Raw genomic sequence first — 17,476 nt, 5'->3', positions numbered from 1 at the left:
AACTTACCTTACTAAATTTGTCATTGCTAGAATTTCTGGATCATTTTTGTATGGTTTAGCCTAAAGACAAAATAAATCAGAGTATGTTTAGATACTAGAAAAAACTTGTGGTTTTGTTTTTTTTTTTGCAATTTCCGTACTCAAACTAGAAAAACAGCAACTGAACTGACTTGTTCATATTTCTAAATATACCTCCTGAGAGTCAAATGGGTTTATTCCAGACTTCATCAGCATGTTTGCTAGGACCAAATATTTTAAGCAAGTGGTTCTTCTAGGACTCCCTGATTCATCATAATTCTTGAATGCTTCAAAGAAGTCAGTGTGTGCCTTTTCAAATTCTCCTTCTCGTAAGTGCATTTTGCCTCCACATTCTGGAAAGAAAACAATGATGAAAAAAGGTATATAGTATGCCTTGAACAAAACTATTCTCTTAAATGTATCTTTTTAAATTGCTTTCTGAAAATATTTTCAGGTACTTCTCCTCATGCACTAAAAGAGAGGTAGTTATCTATGTTGGTCTGAAGTTAGGTGGAAGGCAGAGCAGGGTGGCACCTTACAGATTACCTGTTCAGAGAAGCAAGAGCTTTCGTAGGCTATAGCTGACTTTATCGGATGCTATGAATGGACTTCCACATAGCAGGGGTACTAAACAAAGAATAAGGCAACTCATTCCTTCCAGTTTCTGAAAGTACATTGATAACATCTGACAAAAGCTGGCTGTAGCTCATGAAAGCTTATGCCTCTCTGAATGAGTTTGTTTATAAGGTGCCACCCTCCCCGTTTTCTTCCTGAAATCATTAAGTCATGCATTAGGACTTCAATATAAAGCTGTTCCTTCCCATTTGGATTTCCAAATCGAGATCTCATAATGCATACAAGGGAACACTGTCCCCTGCACCCAACAGTTATTTTATCTTTAAGTTAAAAGGACTTTACATACATTTACTCACACAGAATTTACCCAACAACAAACTTCAAAAGAATATATAACAGCACTATATACTTGAGAGCCATCCACCATATTGAGTAAAACCTCTTAAAAGGTCAAATGAGAAATATGGTTTCCTTTTATTGCTTCAGTACACACAATTGGCTGGTGTTCTGCCTAGGTGCTTTTGCCAGCAGAGGCAGCAACAGATAAGAGAATCTGGTGAAAAGTGCTTTCAGACATGGTATAAGTCTTCACTATAACGCACCTCACCTTTTACTGAGTAGCAGATAGATAATTTCCAGAACATCTTAAAGCTGTTTAGTTATCAAGACATTTCAACGAAAAGATTAAGAATTTTCTATGACACATTCTCAAATGAAATAACAAATAGATCTTAGTTACTTTAAAACTGAAGTAAAAATGGTTTGTACAGTAGAAATTAAACTAAGGTTATATGAAAAAAAACCTGCCTCTGATGACTCCCATGATCAGTGGATGAGGAATGGCAGACTTGATGTGCAATGACTGTTCATATAGTGCTTTAAGTTTTTTGTTATTTTTCTGTGCTGTATACATTTGAATTTCCAAAGCATAGATTTCCAATAGCTGAGTGCCCTTTTTTAAATCATCTTCTCCATCATCAGTCTAGGAAAGATTAAAGTAATGAACACTGTGAAATCTGGTAAAAAATGGTGGGATCAGCATTATACCTTAAATGTTCTCAAAAATCCCCTGCCACAAATAAAGACATCTTCAAACACCATATTTACATGCACCCAGTGAAATTAAAACAAACTTCAGAACTTGGCCTAGCCTTTCACTTAAGCAAAAATATTGGGTGCCTGTAGACATGCAGGATGTTTACTTTGATACACTCTAATTACAGCGTCTTTGAGCAGACTTATTTAATCGAGCATGCTAATCAGCATGTTCTAACAGCCTTGGTGTCTCGTGTATTCCTCGTCCCCATGCTTCAAAATGGTGGCAGAGGCGCTTTAACTAAAGCTCACTGAATGAACTTTAAAGTGCCCCTGCCATCATTTTGAAGTGTAAGATGCTGAATACACAAGATGCTGTGGGCACTTTAATTAAAGCGGCTCCTAAGAGACGCTCCCTCCACCGAATCTTATGTAAAGACACCCACTGAGTCTTGCTTCAGTAAGTACTTCTGAATTTGGCTCCTTGCATATATCAGATCTTTAAAGCCAGGTACATTACGCTTTTACTGGTATAAGTCAGCTGAAACTGGTCTATACCTATAACAGAAGTTTGGAGCGCAAACATACTTATTTAAAAATGGCAGAACCCAGGATAAGATTTGCTCCCCGCCTCCCACCAAAAGGTGGGTGTGTATTCTGTTCACTACTCATCTAAACTATGCTGCTTACAGAAAACCACGCAACTTGGATCGATTCTGCTTTGGGCTTTTTGAACATCTGTACCTAGCCTAAAAGTGACCCATCTCAATTTACCATATTTACTCAAAACCAAGACAACTTTTAATTTAAAATTTTCCATGCATAGAATCAAATTATTGGAGGGTCGTCTTATATTCACCCCCTCCATCACTGTGGTGGGGAAAGCAGCAGCAGGGGAGCAAGTGGCCTGCCCCTGCTGCTGACTGTAATTCCTCCCCACTCCTCCTACAGTGCCAGCCCCTAAAACTGCTTTCCCCTCCTGGTGCCCACCTCCTCTTCAGCCACTTGCCACCCCCACTTATTCAGTGTGGCAGCTTTGATTCTGGCTCTCACCCAGACCAGCCAGTAGCACAGGCTTAACATATACATTACATGTCATTTCTATTTACAAAGATCAGTATATATAACACACTTACAGTCCAAAATATGGAGGGAAAATATAGTATTGCATATTAAGCTACAGTGATGGTTTTTAAAGATGTCTTAGGGCTGCAAAAGCATTTTTAGAAAATACCCATATGCTGTACCTGGCATGATTGATGCAGCTGGCGCAAAATCTTCTGTAATTTTCCATATTCTTCTCGTTCTAAATATAATTTGCCAAGCTGTAATTAAAAAATATTAAGTCTTTAAGTTCATTAGGATTTTAGAATCTATAATGAGTGACAGCTTAAGAAGGTTATAGCAAGCTAAAAGTATTTAAAATATGTATTTATATTTTACCTTTGTGTTTGTCTTAAACCACAATCTGTCATTTTTAGCATCTTTCAGTGCTTCAAGTGTTGTTTCATAGAATTCCTGAAGCAAATCCATCTGACATAAAAAATCAGAATTCTATAATTGTAAACAGCAAATTTGTACCTGTTAATGAAGTCAGTTTGAACAAACTAAAAGTGCATGTTTGAACTTCAATACAAATAAGAAACAGAAACCTAAATCTTATTGAACAGTACTGCAAAAATTGCAATTAAAACAACAAAACTTCACTTTGCTTTCTCTTTCTGCATAGAAGAGGTATATATAAAAAAAAAAAGCAAAAAAAAGCAACATAATTCTAAAATAGAAGATTGGAAGAGACTTCTGAACTCGCAAAATCATTTAGAAGCAGCCAAAGGAGAACCAAATTAAAAAATGTTAAAGTTTTGAAGTCTTCCATTCTTCGCCAATATAGAAATTGAAGCCAGTTACTGTAACACCCAAATGGGCATGCAAAGGAGTTACTAATCTGATCTTTCAGAAAAATGCTGTGCAGAAAGTTTACAGAGACTTATGCATATTTTGTAGCCCCAATTGTTTGCTGACAGTTCAGATTTGGAACCTGTGAATTTAAGGCTGAGAGTAAGGATCTGCTGGCTCCCTCCAGTCCTGAATTTTACATTATTTAGTCTAAATTACTGTCAACTGTACCAACATGTGCCAAACTGATGCCAGAATGATGCTGATGCTTAGGTTCCTTACCCTACTTCTCTGTGCTGTAGGACATGAGGAACTGTTTTGAGGAAAGTAAAGGAATCTACTCTGCACTGGTGATTCTCCACACCTACACAAAGGCATAGGGAAGTTTTCTGTTCCTTTTAATATGCTGCTGTAGCAGCACAAAGGGAATGGAACTGGACCGGGCACCTGGCCATAACATTTCTGCTTTGATTAGGCTGCTAGTCTAAAAGATAGACAATGTTTCTGAGATAAACTTTGAAATTCAGTTATCATAAGTACAACTGATAGGAGGAGAACCACCAACATGAAAGGACTGATGATCTAACCTGTTTGGAAGTGGAGATATAATCGAGAATAGAATTGATGGATTTTTCAGAGTAATTCCTTGTAACTGCACTCCGTATGTAGGTCAATAGCTGTTTATATCTGTTCATCATTTCAGGAAAGTTAGTCTGTAACGAAGTATATCATTTGGAATAATTAAAAATGTATATTAAAACGTGAGATAAGATCTTATCAATATGGTCACGCAAGCTATAGCATTGTAGTAGGTTTGCGTATCAGCTATCACTGTAAATTTTTTTGTCAGGATTAAGGATCAGTAGCAGAATTAATACCGAGTCAGGCAGGACTTCCTGGAGTACAGGTTTAGAATGTTCACCATATTTGAGAAACAGGTGAGTTTGAAAGCATGGCCATATGTGATGCAAAAATATTTGCTAATAATACATTCTAAATGAATAATGTTTCACATGCCACAGTGTTAATAGTCCTTACTGCATACTGGAATTTGAACACTGTACTGTACTATTCAAAACCTACTTTACAAAAAATTTCAAAAAATACTCTTGGCTAAACTTGATATACAAGATCTCATGAGACATTTTTTAAAACAAATTTGTAAAACCACAGCTTTCTAAAAAAAACAAGTTTGGTCTGTTCAGTGTAAGCCCTTAGTTCTTTTAAAAAGCTGTGTGTCAATCTTATATTTAACGTTTTATCTAACAGATGTGCATGCAGTCAGCCTGACCCTCAGAAGGTGGAAGGATGCAGAAAAGTAGCTGGGGTTATTCTGCAAACTTCTTCAAAATGAGAATTATACTTTAATATACAGAGATTGTTATTGTTGCTATGAGAATATTATATGGTCACAAAAGAGACTAAGGTATTGTGCACAATCCCCAAAAAAAGAGGAAGTGTCCAGAAAACACTCACTTATATGGCTAATATTAGAAAAGTGTTGTGTGTGTTCTTAGCTCTCCTTTGTGGATAGACATATGGAGGAAAGGAAGACAATTCAATAACTGTGGATCAACCCCATATTAGTGCAATTTATCTGCTCTTACCAATTTAAAGTTTATTTTGATCATCTGTTTCAGAGCCTTGAATCCCCATTCTCCTTTTTCACCTTCAAGCTCCAAAACCTGAAATAGGAAAGAAAGAAAAATTTCCACAACCCAATATTTATAAACATGACATTGGTGCATGTCATTTTTATTAAATACTGCATTTTTTCAATCTAACAGAAATGAACTTGTGCTCTTCAAAAAAAATAAATGAATAGATTATAAAAAGGTTTAAGATATTTTTTCCTGCTTATTTTCTGTGTTGGAAAGGGACAAACTTTGATCTTCCATGACTTTCTAGAGCAGTTTTTATCTTGGTATACAATGCTCTTAGATCACACTTACCTTAACTTATAGTTAAAGTTGTTGGATCTTTAGAAAATAATTTCATATTTCAAAATGTTTGTCATAAGCCATTAATGATAAAATAGGAAAAGAATCAGAGGTAAAAAACAAAAAAAAAAACCCCTAAAAAAATCCTATTTTCTCAATGGCTCAAAGTATCCTTCTTGCCATGTGATGTCATATGTCATTAGTTCTTTATTTATTATAAGTTAGCATTAAACAACAAGATCTTAATTTCTAATCTAGTGAAAAAGGAGGATTGAAAAACAAAATAAAAATTTCAGGTGCTTTTATATGCATTTAAAAGAAGCCAAAAATAGAAAAATCTCAATATTTCTCTCTTTAAAGATCATGCTTAACACACTCGTTTTTGGTGACATTAAGGGTTTAAAATTCACGAGAATGGCAAATATTTCTGCCAGTTAGCATTTTAAGTTCTTTGCCCAGATTTGTAGTGAACATTACTGACGTATGCAAGACAGTGATGCTCAACCAGGTTCCAGAGCACTCTGAGGTGCTGTTAGATCCTTTGGAGAGTGACACAGGAATTGTGAGAAGATAAGCAGCTTAGGGCAAGATCAGGCTCCAGGTGTGAGGAGTAAACCAGCTGAAGGAAGGCTCAGGCTCTCCCATTCCTCAACCCCTCTGCAAGGAGGTAGCACTGTAATAAACAAATTTGTTTCTGAAACGGGGTGCAGCCCCATTCACAAAAGATATAGATGGGTGCTTTGGGTATGGCAAGCAGTGCCTTGAATAAGATATAGAAAAAATGTTGGGTTTTTTTTTCAGTTAAAGAAACTGAATTTGGTTTCTACACCTGATAAATAAAAATGTATTTACGACTGTTTAGTTAGCTTAACAGAGTCACAAGAAGTAAAAGCTTCAGCTGCACTATAGAACTAAAAATAACATATTGTCTATTATTGTACTTTAAAGCAGACAGGGAGTCAAGCAGCCTAAGAATGAAGACTTATTCATCTTCTTCTGCATTAATAAGTTGTATTGCTAAAAGAATAATTTCAAACATCCCGGAAAAAACCTCATGATAATATCAGTGAAGATTAGTAATCCATCTTCTGTAACAAATATACTGATGTTTAAGTACAAGCACATATTTTTATAGCAGATAAAATGTAATTTGAAATGTTCAGTACCAATATAAAAAAAGGTAGAATGTAAAGCAAAAAAACCTTCTGAAAACTGCTCAACGCTGCTTTGGGATCATCCTCCTTCAAAGCTTTGGAATTGTAGTACTGATTTTCCAGATCCACATTTGGCTCAGAGTTACTATCTTCAGAGTATTCCTGCATTTTTAGAAGGAAAGAAAAAAAATCAGAATCTATAATACAAATGTTTCATATCAGCTAAAATTATCACCTGATAATATGATGGTATATGAAGACACTGTGACTTGCATCTCCCAATATAATAAAACAAAGTGCATTTATATTTCAATAAAACCTTCCATCTTGAAGAATTTTACAAGCTATATACATACACAGCATTACTAATATTCAGCTACCTCAGAGGCAAAGGGTAACAACCGACTGCACATGAATGCTGAGGAGCAGAAATCCTGACCAATAACACCAAGGCAAACAACTATTTTTCTATGGGAAAGATCCTATGGGACCTTTACTGTACATACAGGAGAGACTATGAGTTGACATTCACAGCTGTTATTCAACTAATAAGTGTAGTGACTCAGTAGTGAATGATACCAAGGATTCATACAAGAGAAACATTCTCATTTTATCCTATGAAGATTCACACCAAACCATGGCAATAAAAATAATCATGGTGATGGCATTATCTGCTTATTCCCTGCAAAACAGGAAATAATGGGATCCTGCAAGTAGGGGGAAGAATCTATATACAAGATGAATCTAATCAAAGGAATAACCTATAATGCAAACAAGTGGCAGTCAGGATGTACAATTTACTTTACTAGTTACAGTGTTTACTATTTTTTAACATTGCACTCAGCTTTTAATGATGAAAATAAGCAAGTCAGTTTTACTGTCAACCTTTTGTGCTGCAGAAAATGCAGTTGTGATTATTAAAACTAAAGCATAGACCCAAAGGAAAAAGAAATCTAGTACTGACAAAAACACATATACATTTATCTTAAATTTTTAATCCAACCTCTTCCCAAAAAGATAATTGTGTACCACAAAAAAAGAGTATTTCAAGCCAGCTATATATCCCCCGCATTTGAAGTTCATTGCTTTGCGAAAGCTGCTGGCTTGACAGCACCAGTTAATGAGCCCCTCTATTCAGGTTTCTTATTGCTAACCTTTTTTGCCCCACAGCACTTACCTAAATAAAAAAAAAAGCACCACGGCACAACAGAGCGGCACGGCGGCAGCGTGGCGGACGACAACCCTGCAGCCAGTTGAACACAGATGGGGGGCAGGGGCGGGGCTCAAACATGGCATTTTGGGCTGGAGCCATGTCCCGTGCCTGGCTGGAGCCCCACTCCCCATCTGCCTGTGCCTGCAGCAGCAGGTGGGGGACATGGCTCCAGCCAGGCAGGGGGGTGTGGCTCCAGCCCAAAATGCCATGGCACACCTGGACACGCCTGATGGCACACCAGTGTGCCATGGCACTCCGGTTGGGAAACACTGATCTAATGCTTTCAGATCAAATGTATGGTATTGATTTGGACTCAAAAAGCCCTAAATACTACAGGACCTGCCTATCTGACAAACAAATTATCTCCTCATGCCATACAGTCTAAATTACAGTCAATGGAAGCACTAGGCCTGGATCACTCCCAATTTTTTTAAGAAAAGCGACAACTTTACAACAGAGTACTTCTGTGAGACCCCTCAACTTTAGAACAAGTTCCTCCAACCAATTCTGATCTGCTGACTTCCAGGACACATCACAAGGTAAATCTACTTGCATGGGCTGCTTCTGGTTGTATGATTTGTTAAAAGTGGTATCTGTGTGTAGGAAGTTAAGTTTTGTTGTTGGTAAGCATGCTGCTGAACTTTATTTTTGTTTTGGCATGTGTGTCAGGGGTGGTGAGAACTGTGAACAAACAACTTCTTTTGTTAGCATTAGTAATCCAGAATACATTTATTCACAAAACAAGTCAAGCAGAACAGTGGCAGGCTAGGGTGCTCCATGCAACTGTCAGTCTGTTCTTCCTCTGTGACCTAGAGTAATAAGCATCAAGGTGCAGGGCCATTTTAGTTTCTAGTTCTGTGACAGCTGATTCTGTGACATCCATACATCAACCTAATAATCCAAGGTGTCTACTTCAGTACTTGAAAAACATCATGTTTTTCAGGCATTATTGATCTGGGATGGATTTGAACAAGGACACCAAAATCAAAAGCTCAACAAGTAATTAGTAATCAAAGAGACATGCAATTCTCCACAATTCCGTTGGCATACATTTTAAAAATTGCAATCATATTTTAAAAAGAAATGGACTGAGTTCAGGAAAGATCAAATACTCCTTTGTATTTCAGGGATTTCAATTTGGTAGCAAGGGAGCAGTGGTAATGTTAACTGCCACTTCTGTGCTGCCAAACTTCCAGATCTGAGGCAAGCTTGTGGGAACAGGGTGGCATGGGCCCAATCTGGGTGTATGGGGTCAGACAGAGGTAGTATATAGGGGTGCATCAATAAAGATTTTTAGGTCAATAGTGATGGCCAATTATTGGCCAGCCACATTGCTGATACCGATCTGATTGCCGATATGCAGCCCGACAGCTTGGAGAGCAGTATCCGGCTGGTAAATCTCTTGAGGGGGGACGAGGCACTGAATGGGGGAGGGGGAAGGGGCATGGAGGATGCAGACTGAGGCCCTTCGGTGAAGGAGGGAGTGGGGCTGGGGCAGGTGCTGCCCAGCCACGATGGAATGGGGTGCAGGATGGAGCTGGTGGCTTGTCCAGGGGCACAGGGGGTGGCTCCCACCACTGCATGCACCCCCAGGGGAGGCATGGGGGGCATGTGCTCCCCTGGATCTGTGCATGGGATGAGGGTGGGTAGCCTGCTCCGTGCTCAGGGCCAGGGCTGCTCCAGCCTCTTCCCAGCAGCTGTGCTCAGGCAGAGTGGGGTGGGGGCAGGGCAGATGGCGGTGCTGGGAAGGGAGGGCTATGGCAAATTTTGAGGTGGCTCTAGCACCCCATAGCCCCCCCCCCCCCCCCTTCCCAGTGCTGTCGCTGCCTGTCACACCCCGCTCAGCCCTTCCGCCTAACACACTTACCAGCCTGATACTGCTCTCCAAGTTGTCGGGCTGTGTGCAAGCTGCACACATGCACATGGGGCTTATCAGCAAAATTACTGGCCACACATCAGCCAAAAAAAAAAAAAAAGCCGATTGCTGATAATATCAATTTTCTTTTTATCAGTGCCAATACGATGTGGACTGACGTACTGGTGCAACTCTAGTAGGATGGGGCCTAATCCAGCCCACAGGTTGGCTGCACACAGGCCCAAAATGTTAAGCACCATTGGTCTATACCAGACTTGCTCAAGGGATGGATACACCTCAGAAATAAGCCTCACCCACACCCACTCCGCACGTGCCTGAGCTCACAAAATTTGTAGAGTGGATGGCTCACTGAGGCCCTGAACACATGCTTAGGCTCTCCGAAGTCTGATTTCTTTCCCTTCCTGAAGTGACCCACTTCACTACCTGTAATTTAATAAGGTTTTATCTTGACCTATACATCAAAACCTAATTGTTAATATTAGACGATAATTTTGCATCATTGTCTGCAGAACTGTGCAACAAAAGCAAAAAAACATTTGCGAGAGCCCGGCAGGACAAATTATGCTGAGGGGAAACCAGCACGGGTTCGTAGCAGGCAGATCGTGCCCGACTAATCTAGTCTCTTTTTATGACCAGGTTACGAAACGCCTGGACACAGGAGGAGGGATGGATGTCGTATACTTAGACTTCAGGAAGGCCTTCGATACCGTATCCCACCCCATACTGGTGAACAAGCTAAGAGGCTGTGATGTGGATGACTGCACAGTCCGGTGGGTAGTGAATTGGCTAGAGGGTCACACCCAAAGAGTCGTGGTGGATGGGTCAGTATCAACCTGGAAGGGTGTGGGCAGTGGGGTCCCACAGGGCTCGGTCCTTGGACCGATACTCTTCAATGTCTTCATCAGCGACTTGGACAACAGAGTGAAGTGTACTCTGTCCAAGTTCGCAGATGACACAAAACTGGGGAGAAGTGGACACGCCGGAGGGCAGGAAACAACTACAAGCAGACCCGGACAGGTTGGACATGTGGGCGGAAAACAACAGAATGCAATTCAACAAGGAGAAATGCAAAGTGCTGCACCTAGGGAGAAAAAATGTCCAGCACACCTACTGCCTAGGAAATGACCTGCTTGGTGGAATGGAAGCGGAAAGGGATCTTAGAGTCCTAGTGGACTCCAAGATGAACATGAGTTGGCAGTGTGACGAAGCCATCAGAAAAGCTAATGGCACTTTATTGTGCATCAGCAGATGCATGACGAATAGATCCAAAGAGGTGATACTTCCCCTCTATCGGGCGCTGGTCAGACCACAGTTGGAGTACTGCGTGCAATTCTGGGCACCGCACTTCAAGAGGGATGCGGATAACCTGGAGAGGGTCCAGAGAAGGGCCACTCGTACGGTTAAGGGCTTGCAGGCCAAGCCCTACAAGGAGAGACTAGAGAACCTGGACCTTTTCAGCCTCCGCAAGAGAAGGTTGAGAGGCGACCTTGTGGCTGCCTATAAGTTCATCACGGGGGCACAGAAGGGAATTGGTGAGGTTTTATTCACCAAGGCGCCCCCAGGGGTTACAAGAAACAATGGCCACAAGCTAGCAGAGAGCAGATTTAGATTGGACATTAGGAAGAACTTCTTCACAGTTAGAGTGGCCAAGGTCTGGAACGGGCTCCCAAGGGAGGTAGTGCTCTCCCCTACCCTGGGGGTCTTCAAGAGGAGGTTAGATAAGCATCTAGATGGGGTCATCTAGACCCAGCACTCTTTCCTGCCTATGCAGGGGGTCGGACTCAATGATCTATTGAGGTCCCTTCCGACCCTAACATCTATGAATCTATGAAAGTCTGGGGCAGTCACAGGGCATGCTGGGCCAGAGCTGTGCACATAGGTTCCCAGCTGGAAGTAACTACCGCTGCCCGGGCTACCTAGAAAGGCAGTTGAGCAACAGAGCCACCCCAGTCCCACTGCCTGCCCAAGGGGGCAGCAGGATGCGCCATGGCCAGACAGTGCCTGGGCCAGGCAGAACCAAGGGACCTGCTGCAGGCTGAACAAAGACCCTCCGCAGGCCAGATCTAACACAGGCTGTATTTTGCCCACCCCTGATCTAATACTCTCTACTTTAAGATATTAGCTGCAATTGCTAACAACGCAATAACAATTGCTAATTTCACTCATTTGGTTTGAAATCTCTATGCCAGGTGTCTGGTCTCAGGCTTTTTTTGTTGTTGTTTTGTTAAGCTCAGCTGCTTGAAAAAGAAATTGGACAAAAATGTTTTGCTTATATTAAAAAACAATCATTTGACAAAAGAGGTCTAGTAGTATTTAACACAGACTTAAAATTTGACAAGAGGGTTGCCCTAATGCCAGGGATTTTGTTTTTCAAGTTTTGATAATGCTTTTAAGAGCCTGTGAAATTTACTTACTTAATAAACTCAATTCAGCAGCTAAATTTACTTAAGAATCCATCCGCACTAAGAATCCATTCTCTGTCTCCCTGAAGCTACTAGTTGCTATCCCCACAGAATGGCTGAGTACACTGTCCCCAGGGCCTAATACAATCTTCCTAAAGTAAGCTCTAAATTGTGGAACAAGAAGCAGGGAGACAAGTTTCCCCATACTCTCTATGCCCCTGCTGCTGGTGCCCAAGCAAGAAAGCACCTTGACTAGAATACATAGAAGTAGGCAGGTGTAGGATGAAACCTTAAATGCTAATTTGTTCAGAAAGGCGTAAGTTTTCATAGCCTACTTCATCAGGTGCTAGGAATGACAAACAGGGTTGTGAGGAACTAGGAGAGGGGAAGGCAGACTGGAACACATCAGAGGGAGTAGGAACAACAAGATAAAGAGCTGGAAGGGTTTGCCACACAATCCAGAACCTGAGGTTGAACTCTCAGTATTCTTCTGTGGTCTACAAATATCTAGGAAACTGAGTGGCAAAATATGTAAGTCATCTTCCCTTGAATGGCTGCCCCTTTCCCAGGACTGCATCCCACTATTAATGTCAGTCACTCTGTCAAGCAGCAGAGATCTATAGAGTAGAAGTAAAGGTTCTAAGGCTGCTGATGACTTGTACAGGGGTTCAATACGGTTCCACATAACAGAATGGCCTCCCAGTTTAACTTTAGTGAATTACATAAAGAAACAAACAACAACTCCCTTCACTTTTACTGTAGTTATGATAGCCAATACAGGCAGTCCTCAGACTTACAACACAATTGGTTCCTGAAAACCGTGTTTTAAGTCAAAACATGGTAACTCGGAACCAATTTTCTCATAAGAAACAATGTTATAAATGGGGGATTGGTTCCTGAACCAAGGCCTGATACCCTATTTTCACCAAAAATACTCATCTATAATTGATTGAGTACAAAATTCTGGGGTAATATAGCTACATTAATGCATTTATATTGTAACTAGTGATCATATTGATTTGGAAGGACTTCTCTGAGGTGACTTTGCTGGACTTTTTGACAGGCTCTTGGCTGGAGTATTTTCAGGAGTCTTGGCTGCAGGTTTTTCTGGAGTCTTGGCTGCTTTCTTTAAAAAAAAGTGTCCAAAGAACCAAGGAAGTTTGGACAAGTGTTCTCCATGGAGATGAACAATGCAGCAAACTTGTTCACTGGCATGGCGTCGCATTGGACCAAGCATTGCAAAGTCGATACTGACATCCAAGTTGAAACAGGGTGTCAATTTATAAACGCTGTAAGTGCGAAACGTTGCAACTCGAGGACTGCCTGTACTCAGAGTTTAGGAAACATGAGAATAAAAACCAGCTGTGCAGCCTTAACACAACCCCTTTATGCATATGCATTGTAATGCAGTCTTTAACTATATGATCCTGTACTATTTTTCCCCAGATCCCTGGTTCCTGCAAAACACTGTTTGGCTGGGTTCAGAGAATGGACCCAGATTATACACTGAACATGGCCTGCAGATCCCCTGCTTCACTTCCTGAAGAAGATGGAAGGTATATAGTGAATGAGGCAGAACTGTATAGAGGATGGTCTCATACTTCAGACGCTTAAATGCCAACTTGGATAAATTTTTTTACAAAAATCTTGTTGGTCTAATAAAAGATATCATCTTTACTATGAGTCCTGATTCACTTGGATAACTGCACTCACTCTTAGTCTAAGTTGCTCACATGCAAAATGATACGTATAATGCTGCCATGTTGGCTTCACAACATCTCCTTGGAGTAAGTTCATTATGCAGTCATACAGTATGGCAATTAGCATTATAAATTAGCCCACAAAGAAGTAATAGTTCTGTATCAAGAGCAGGGCCACAAGGGTATGTATATACAGCAGTGGTTCTCAGCCTTTTTTGTAACTGGACCCATTTGTAAACATCAATGGCCAGTCCTAACCCAGTGCCCCTCACTCCCAACCCACTGCCCCTCACCCCCAGGTTGCAGCCCCCCCAAGTGTGTGGGGCATGGGAGGCCCCAAGCAGCCCCTTGAAGGCTGGAACTCTGCCAGCCTGCAAAGGAAAAGCCACTTTCCCACGTTTTCCTCCTTTAAAGGAGAATCCATTTTTTAAATATGTCCTAGACCCTTCCATATAGTCTTGTGACCCACTTTTGGGTTGTGATCCAGGGGTTGAAAAACGTTGGTATACACTACATAAAGCAGATGACACACTGAATGAGAAAAAAAAATACTGATTAGCCAACCTTTCAATGACACTGTTCAGCCTGTGTCCCAAATGGTTTTGTAGGAAAAACAAAATAATGATTCAAGTGAACCATGATGAATTCAAAGAAATCCAGACTAGGGCTGTTGAAGCTACTTTAATTTCAGCAAATCTTAATATCATAGAGCTTGACTTCACAATCTTAACATTTTTTGTATGCAATAAAGTTTCAAATTGTATCATTAATGACATCTAATAAGATGGGATTTAATACTTATGTGAAATATATGGTCTATAAAGAGAAATATTCAAGCACTTCCTGGAGCAAAGCAGGAAAGAATGGCTACTGGAGTGTTTACTGATCAGCTTCATTACAATTTAAGCATTCATTTTTAAAGTGTAATTTTGTATGTTTACAGAGAAAGCACTGAAACGATTCATACTTCTTAAGTTGTCTTTCTGACAGTCTGAAAGAGTTTAGCCTTCCTACTTCCAAGCCCTGGCATCCTCTTTGGAAAAGACATCTTTAGGCATTGTGCAGGGAGCCTTCTGTCATTTGGGCCAACTCATAACTCTAATTCCAGCAGTCAGCAACCTTTTATGGCTGGAGGCCAGACTGACCCAATTCAGGCCAGAGATGGGCAGGTGATAGGACCCAGCCACCACCACTACCACTTTTTCCAGCACTAGCACAGGGAGAAATCCCACAACCAGCACGACAGCAGGGGAATGTGGCTGTTGTTAAAGGCCCCTGCCACCAAATGCCACTAAGGCTTCATGCGTGCGGGCCAGATCAAATGGCTCTGCAGGCCAAATTCAGCCCATGGGCCACGGGTTACCAACCCTTGCCCTAATGGGTTTGCGGTCTCCTTCATTTGGGTGGCACATCTATGTACAGGCTGCATAGCTCTCCCATAACAGTCTTATGCTTCACCGAAGCACAAAGGCAGACACCACAGCACTAAGTTCCCAGACATACAAGGCTATATATCAGGGGTGGGCAAAATACAGCCCGCAGGCCAGATCCAGCCCATGGATAGACTTTGTCCAGCTCACAGTGGGTCCCTCAGTCCCACCTAGCCCAGGAGCCATCCACCCATTGCACGTCCTGCCACCCCCAAGCGTGCAGCGATGCTGGGGCAGTTCTGGGGCCAGACTGCATTTTTAGGCAGCCCATGTGGCAGTGGCTCTTTCTGGCTGCTGCTGCCACTGGCCCCAGCTCTATGGTACTGGCGTGGACCCGTGCACACAGCCCCAACCCTGGCCCAACCGTGCCTGCTTCAGACTTGTCCCGGCCAGAGCAGACCAGCTCCGGAACAGCCAGAAGCTGTGTGCACAGCCCTGACCCTGGCCCACCCCATGCTAGCTCCGGTCCACCCACCCATGCTGAGCAGTGGCAGCAGCCAGGCAGAAGTTGCTGCTAGGCATAGGAGAAAAGCAGCCACTTCCCCATCACTCTTCTTCCAGGCTCTTCTTCCTGTTGCCTGCCGGAGCCCCCACCCAGACTGCCCTGTTGCTGTCATCACTGCTGTCTCCCAAGATGCCCAGCAGGGAAGTGGTGGCGGTGGAGAGGAGCTGCTGGGCAGCCCAGGCATGGGCTTCAACTGGCTGCAGCAAGAAGGGCCTGGCAGCAATGAGGGGGATGCAGTCTCTTTTCCCCTGTGTCTAGCAGCAGCTTCTGCCTGGCTGCTGCTCCACTGCACAGCGTGGGCAGGGAGCAGGTGTGGGGAGGGCCAGGTTCGGGGCTGTGTGCACAGGTTCCAGCTGGTCCAGATCTAGTCCGCTCCAGATGGGGCGAGTCTGGAGCAGGCACAGGGTGGGTAGGGGTCAAGGCTGGGGCTGTGTGCTCAGCTTCTCCTGGGTGCTGGTAGAAGGAAAGAGCTGCAGGGCGCCTGGGCTCTGGGCTGTTGCTGGGGGGAAGAAGGGAACGACCTAAGAGGAAGGGGTGATGCTGACCGGCCTGCAACAGCTCCCCAAAACTGCCTATGTGGCCTGAGGGCCCAAATAATTGCCTGCCCCTGCTGTATATCATCTATATGGACTCCAAAAATCCTTGCAAAAATCTATACTGCATTTGTATTCCTTTTTACAGGGTGGAATTTTTAAAGGCACTCAGCAAAGATCTAATTCTGCTCCCAATGAAGTCAACAGAAGCCCTACAACAGACTTTAAATGGGACAGACTGAGGCCAATACTGAGCAGTTCTGAAAATCCAAACATGAACACTCACTTACAGAAGGAACTTCACCCAGCTTTCCGCTGCCCACACCAGAGCAACAAGGAGTTAAATTGGCATACCACTGCATGACTTGTCAAAGGTTCTTATAAAATTGCATTGCATCATATGGTAAAATTAGCCATGGTAATAACAACCTAAAGAAAAACAGACCTGACAGTACAACAGAATAAAAAGGGACCCTTCTCAATTAAAAAAAACAAACAAACACATCTCTAAATATCTATTGCCTACAAATTAATTTTAACAACTGTATTTTTACTAATGAAAACCTGGGAAATTAGTATGTGCCTTTATGTCACACTCTCACTGTTCTCCCTCTCTGTGTGGGCCTTACACATATATGAAAAGGAGAGAAATGATTTACAAAACACTGAAAACTGTGATTAGAAAACAAAAGCCATTAGTCAGGTGAAGAGCATGAGCAGTATCCAAACTACTTCAAATTCAGTTTCTGAACTGATTAAATGTCAATATGATTCTTCAAAGAATTACATCAGTTTATTTTAAAGTCAATATATCAAGGGTATCAAACTCATTCAACCTGGCAGGCTGGGTGAGCAGTGCAAGGCTGGTCTGCAGGCCAGACTGGGCACACAGACTGGCCCTGTGTTCTGGATCCAGCATGCAGAGCTAGTCTGGTGCAGGTGCTGCATGCAGGATGCATCCTGGACCAGCTCTCCACACAGCACATGGGGTAGAGGATAATGTGTGCTGCGTGCAGGGCCAGTCCGAGACCCATGGCTCCACAGGCCAGATCCAGCCCCCCTGGACCATATCTTCGGCATTTATGAGATATGATTTCAGTGTAAAGCTCGCTATCCCTGTTCAAGTCGCAAAATTCCATGTCTAGATGCATTTCCCCTTTCTTTTCAAGTACAAACAGCAGTCATTTCTTTCAACAGT

At 42.2% G+C, this 17,476-nt stretch overlaps 1 protein-coding gene across 4 annotated transcripts in view; it reads right to left on the bottom strand.

Moving 5' to 3' along the window:
- COPS2 (COP9 signalosome subunit 2) overlaps positions 1-17,476 on the bottom strand; it is a 34,713-nt gene that overhangs the window by 12,801 nt on the left and 4,436 nt on the right. For 3 of the 4 annotated variants that reach the window (XM_006278162.4, XM_019477820.2, XM_059714651.1), the window contains 8 exons: positions 6,668-6,781; positions 5,133-5,210; positions 4,113-4,238; positions 3,073-3,183; positions 2,877-2,954; positions 1,402-1,576; positions 193-371; positions 8-60 (listed from right to left, as the gene is read on the bottom strand). In XM_006278162.4, coding sequence (XP_006278224.1) covers positions 8-60; positions 193-371; positions 1,402-1,576; positions 2,877-2,954; positions 3,073-3,183; positions 4,113-4,238; positions 5,133-5,210; positions 6,668-6,781 — 914 coding nt within the window. The remainder of the gene's footprint in view (positions 1-7; positions 61-192; positions 372-1,401; positions 1,577-2,876; positions 2,955-3,072; positions 3,184-4,112; positions 4,239-5,132; positions 5,211-6,667; positions 6,782-17,476) is intronic. The other variant, XM_006278163.4, reaches the window with a different exon arrangement.

This window comes from Alligator mississippiensis, chromosome 11 (assembly GCF_030867095.1).
Source record: "Alligator mississippiensis isolate rAllMis1 chromosome 11, rAllMis1, whole genome shotgun sequence".
In the NCBI taxonomy this organism is placed as follows: domain Eukaryota; kingdom Metazoa; phylum Chordata; order Crocodylia; family Alligatoridae; genus Alligator; species Alligator mississippiensis.
This window is presented reverse-complemented; position numbering and strand designations above follow the sequence as displayed.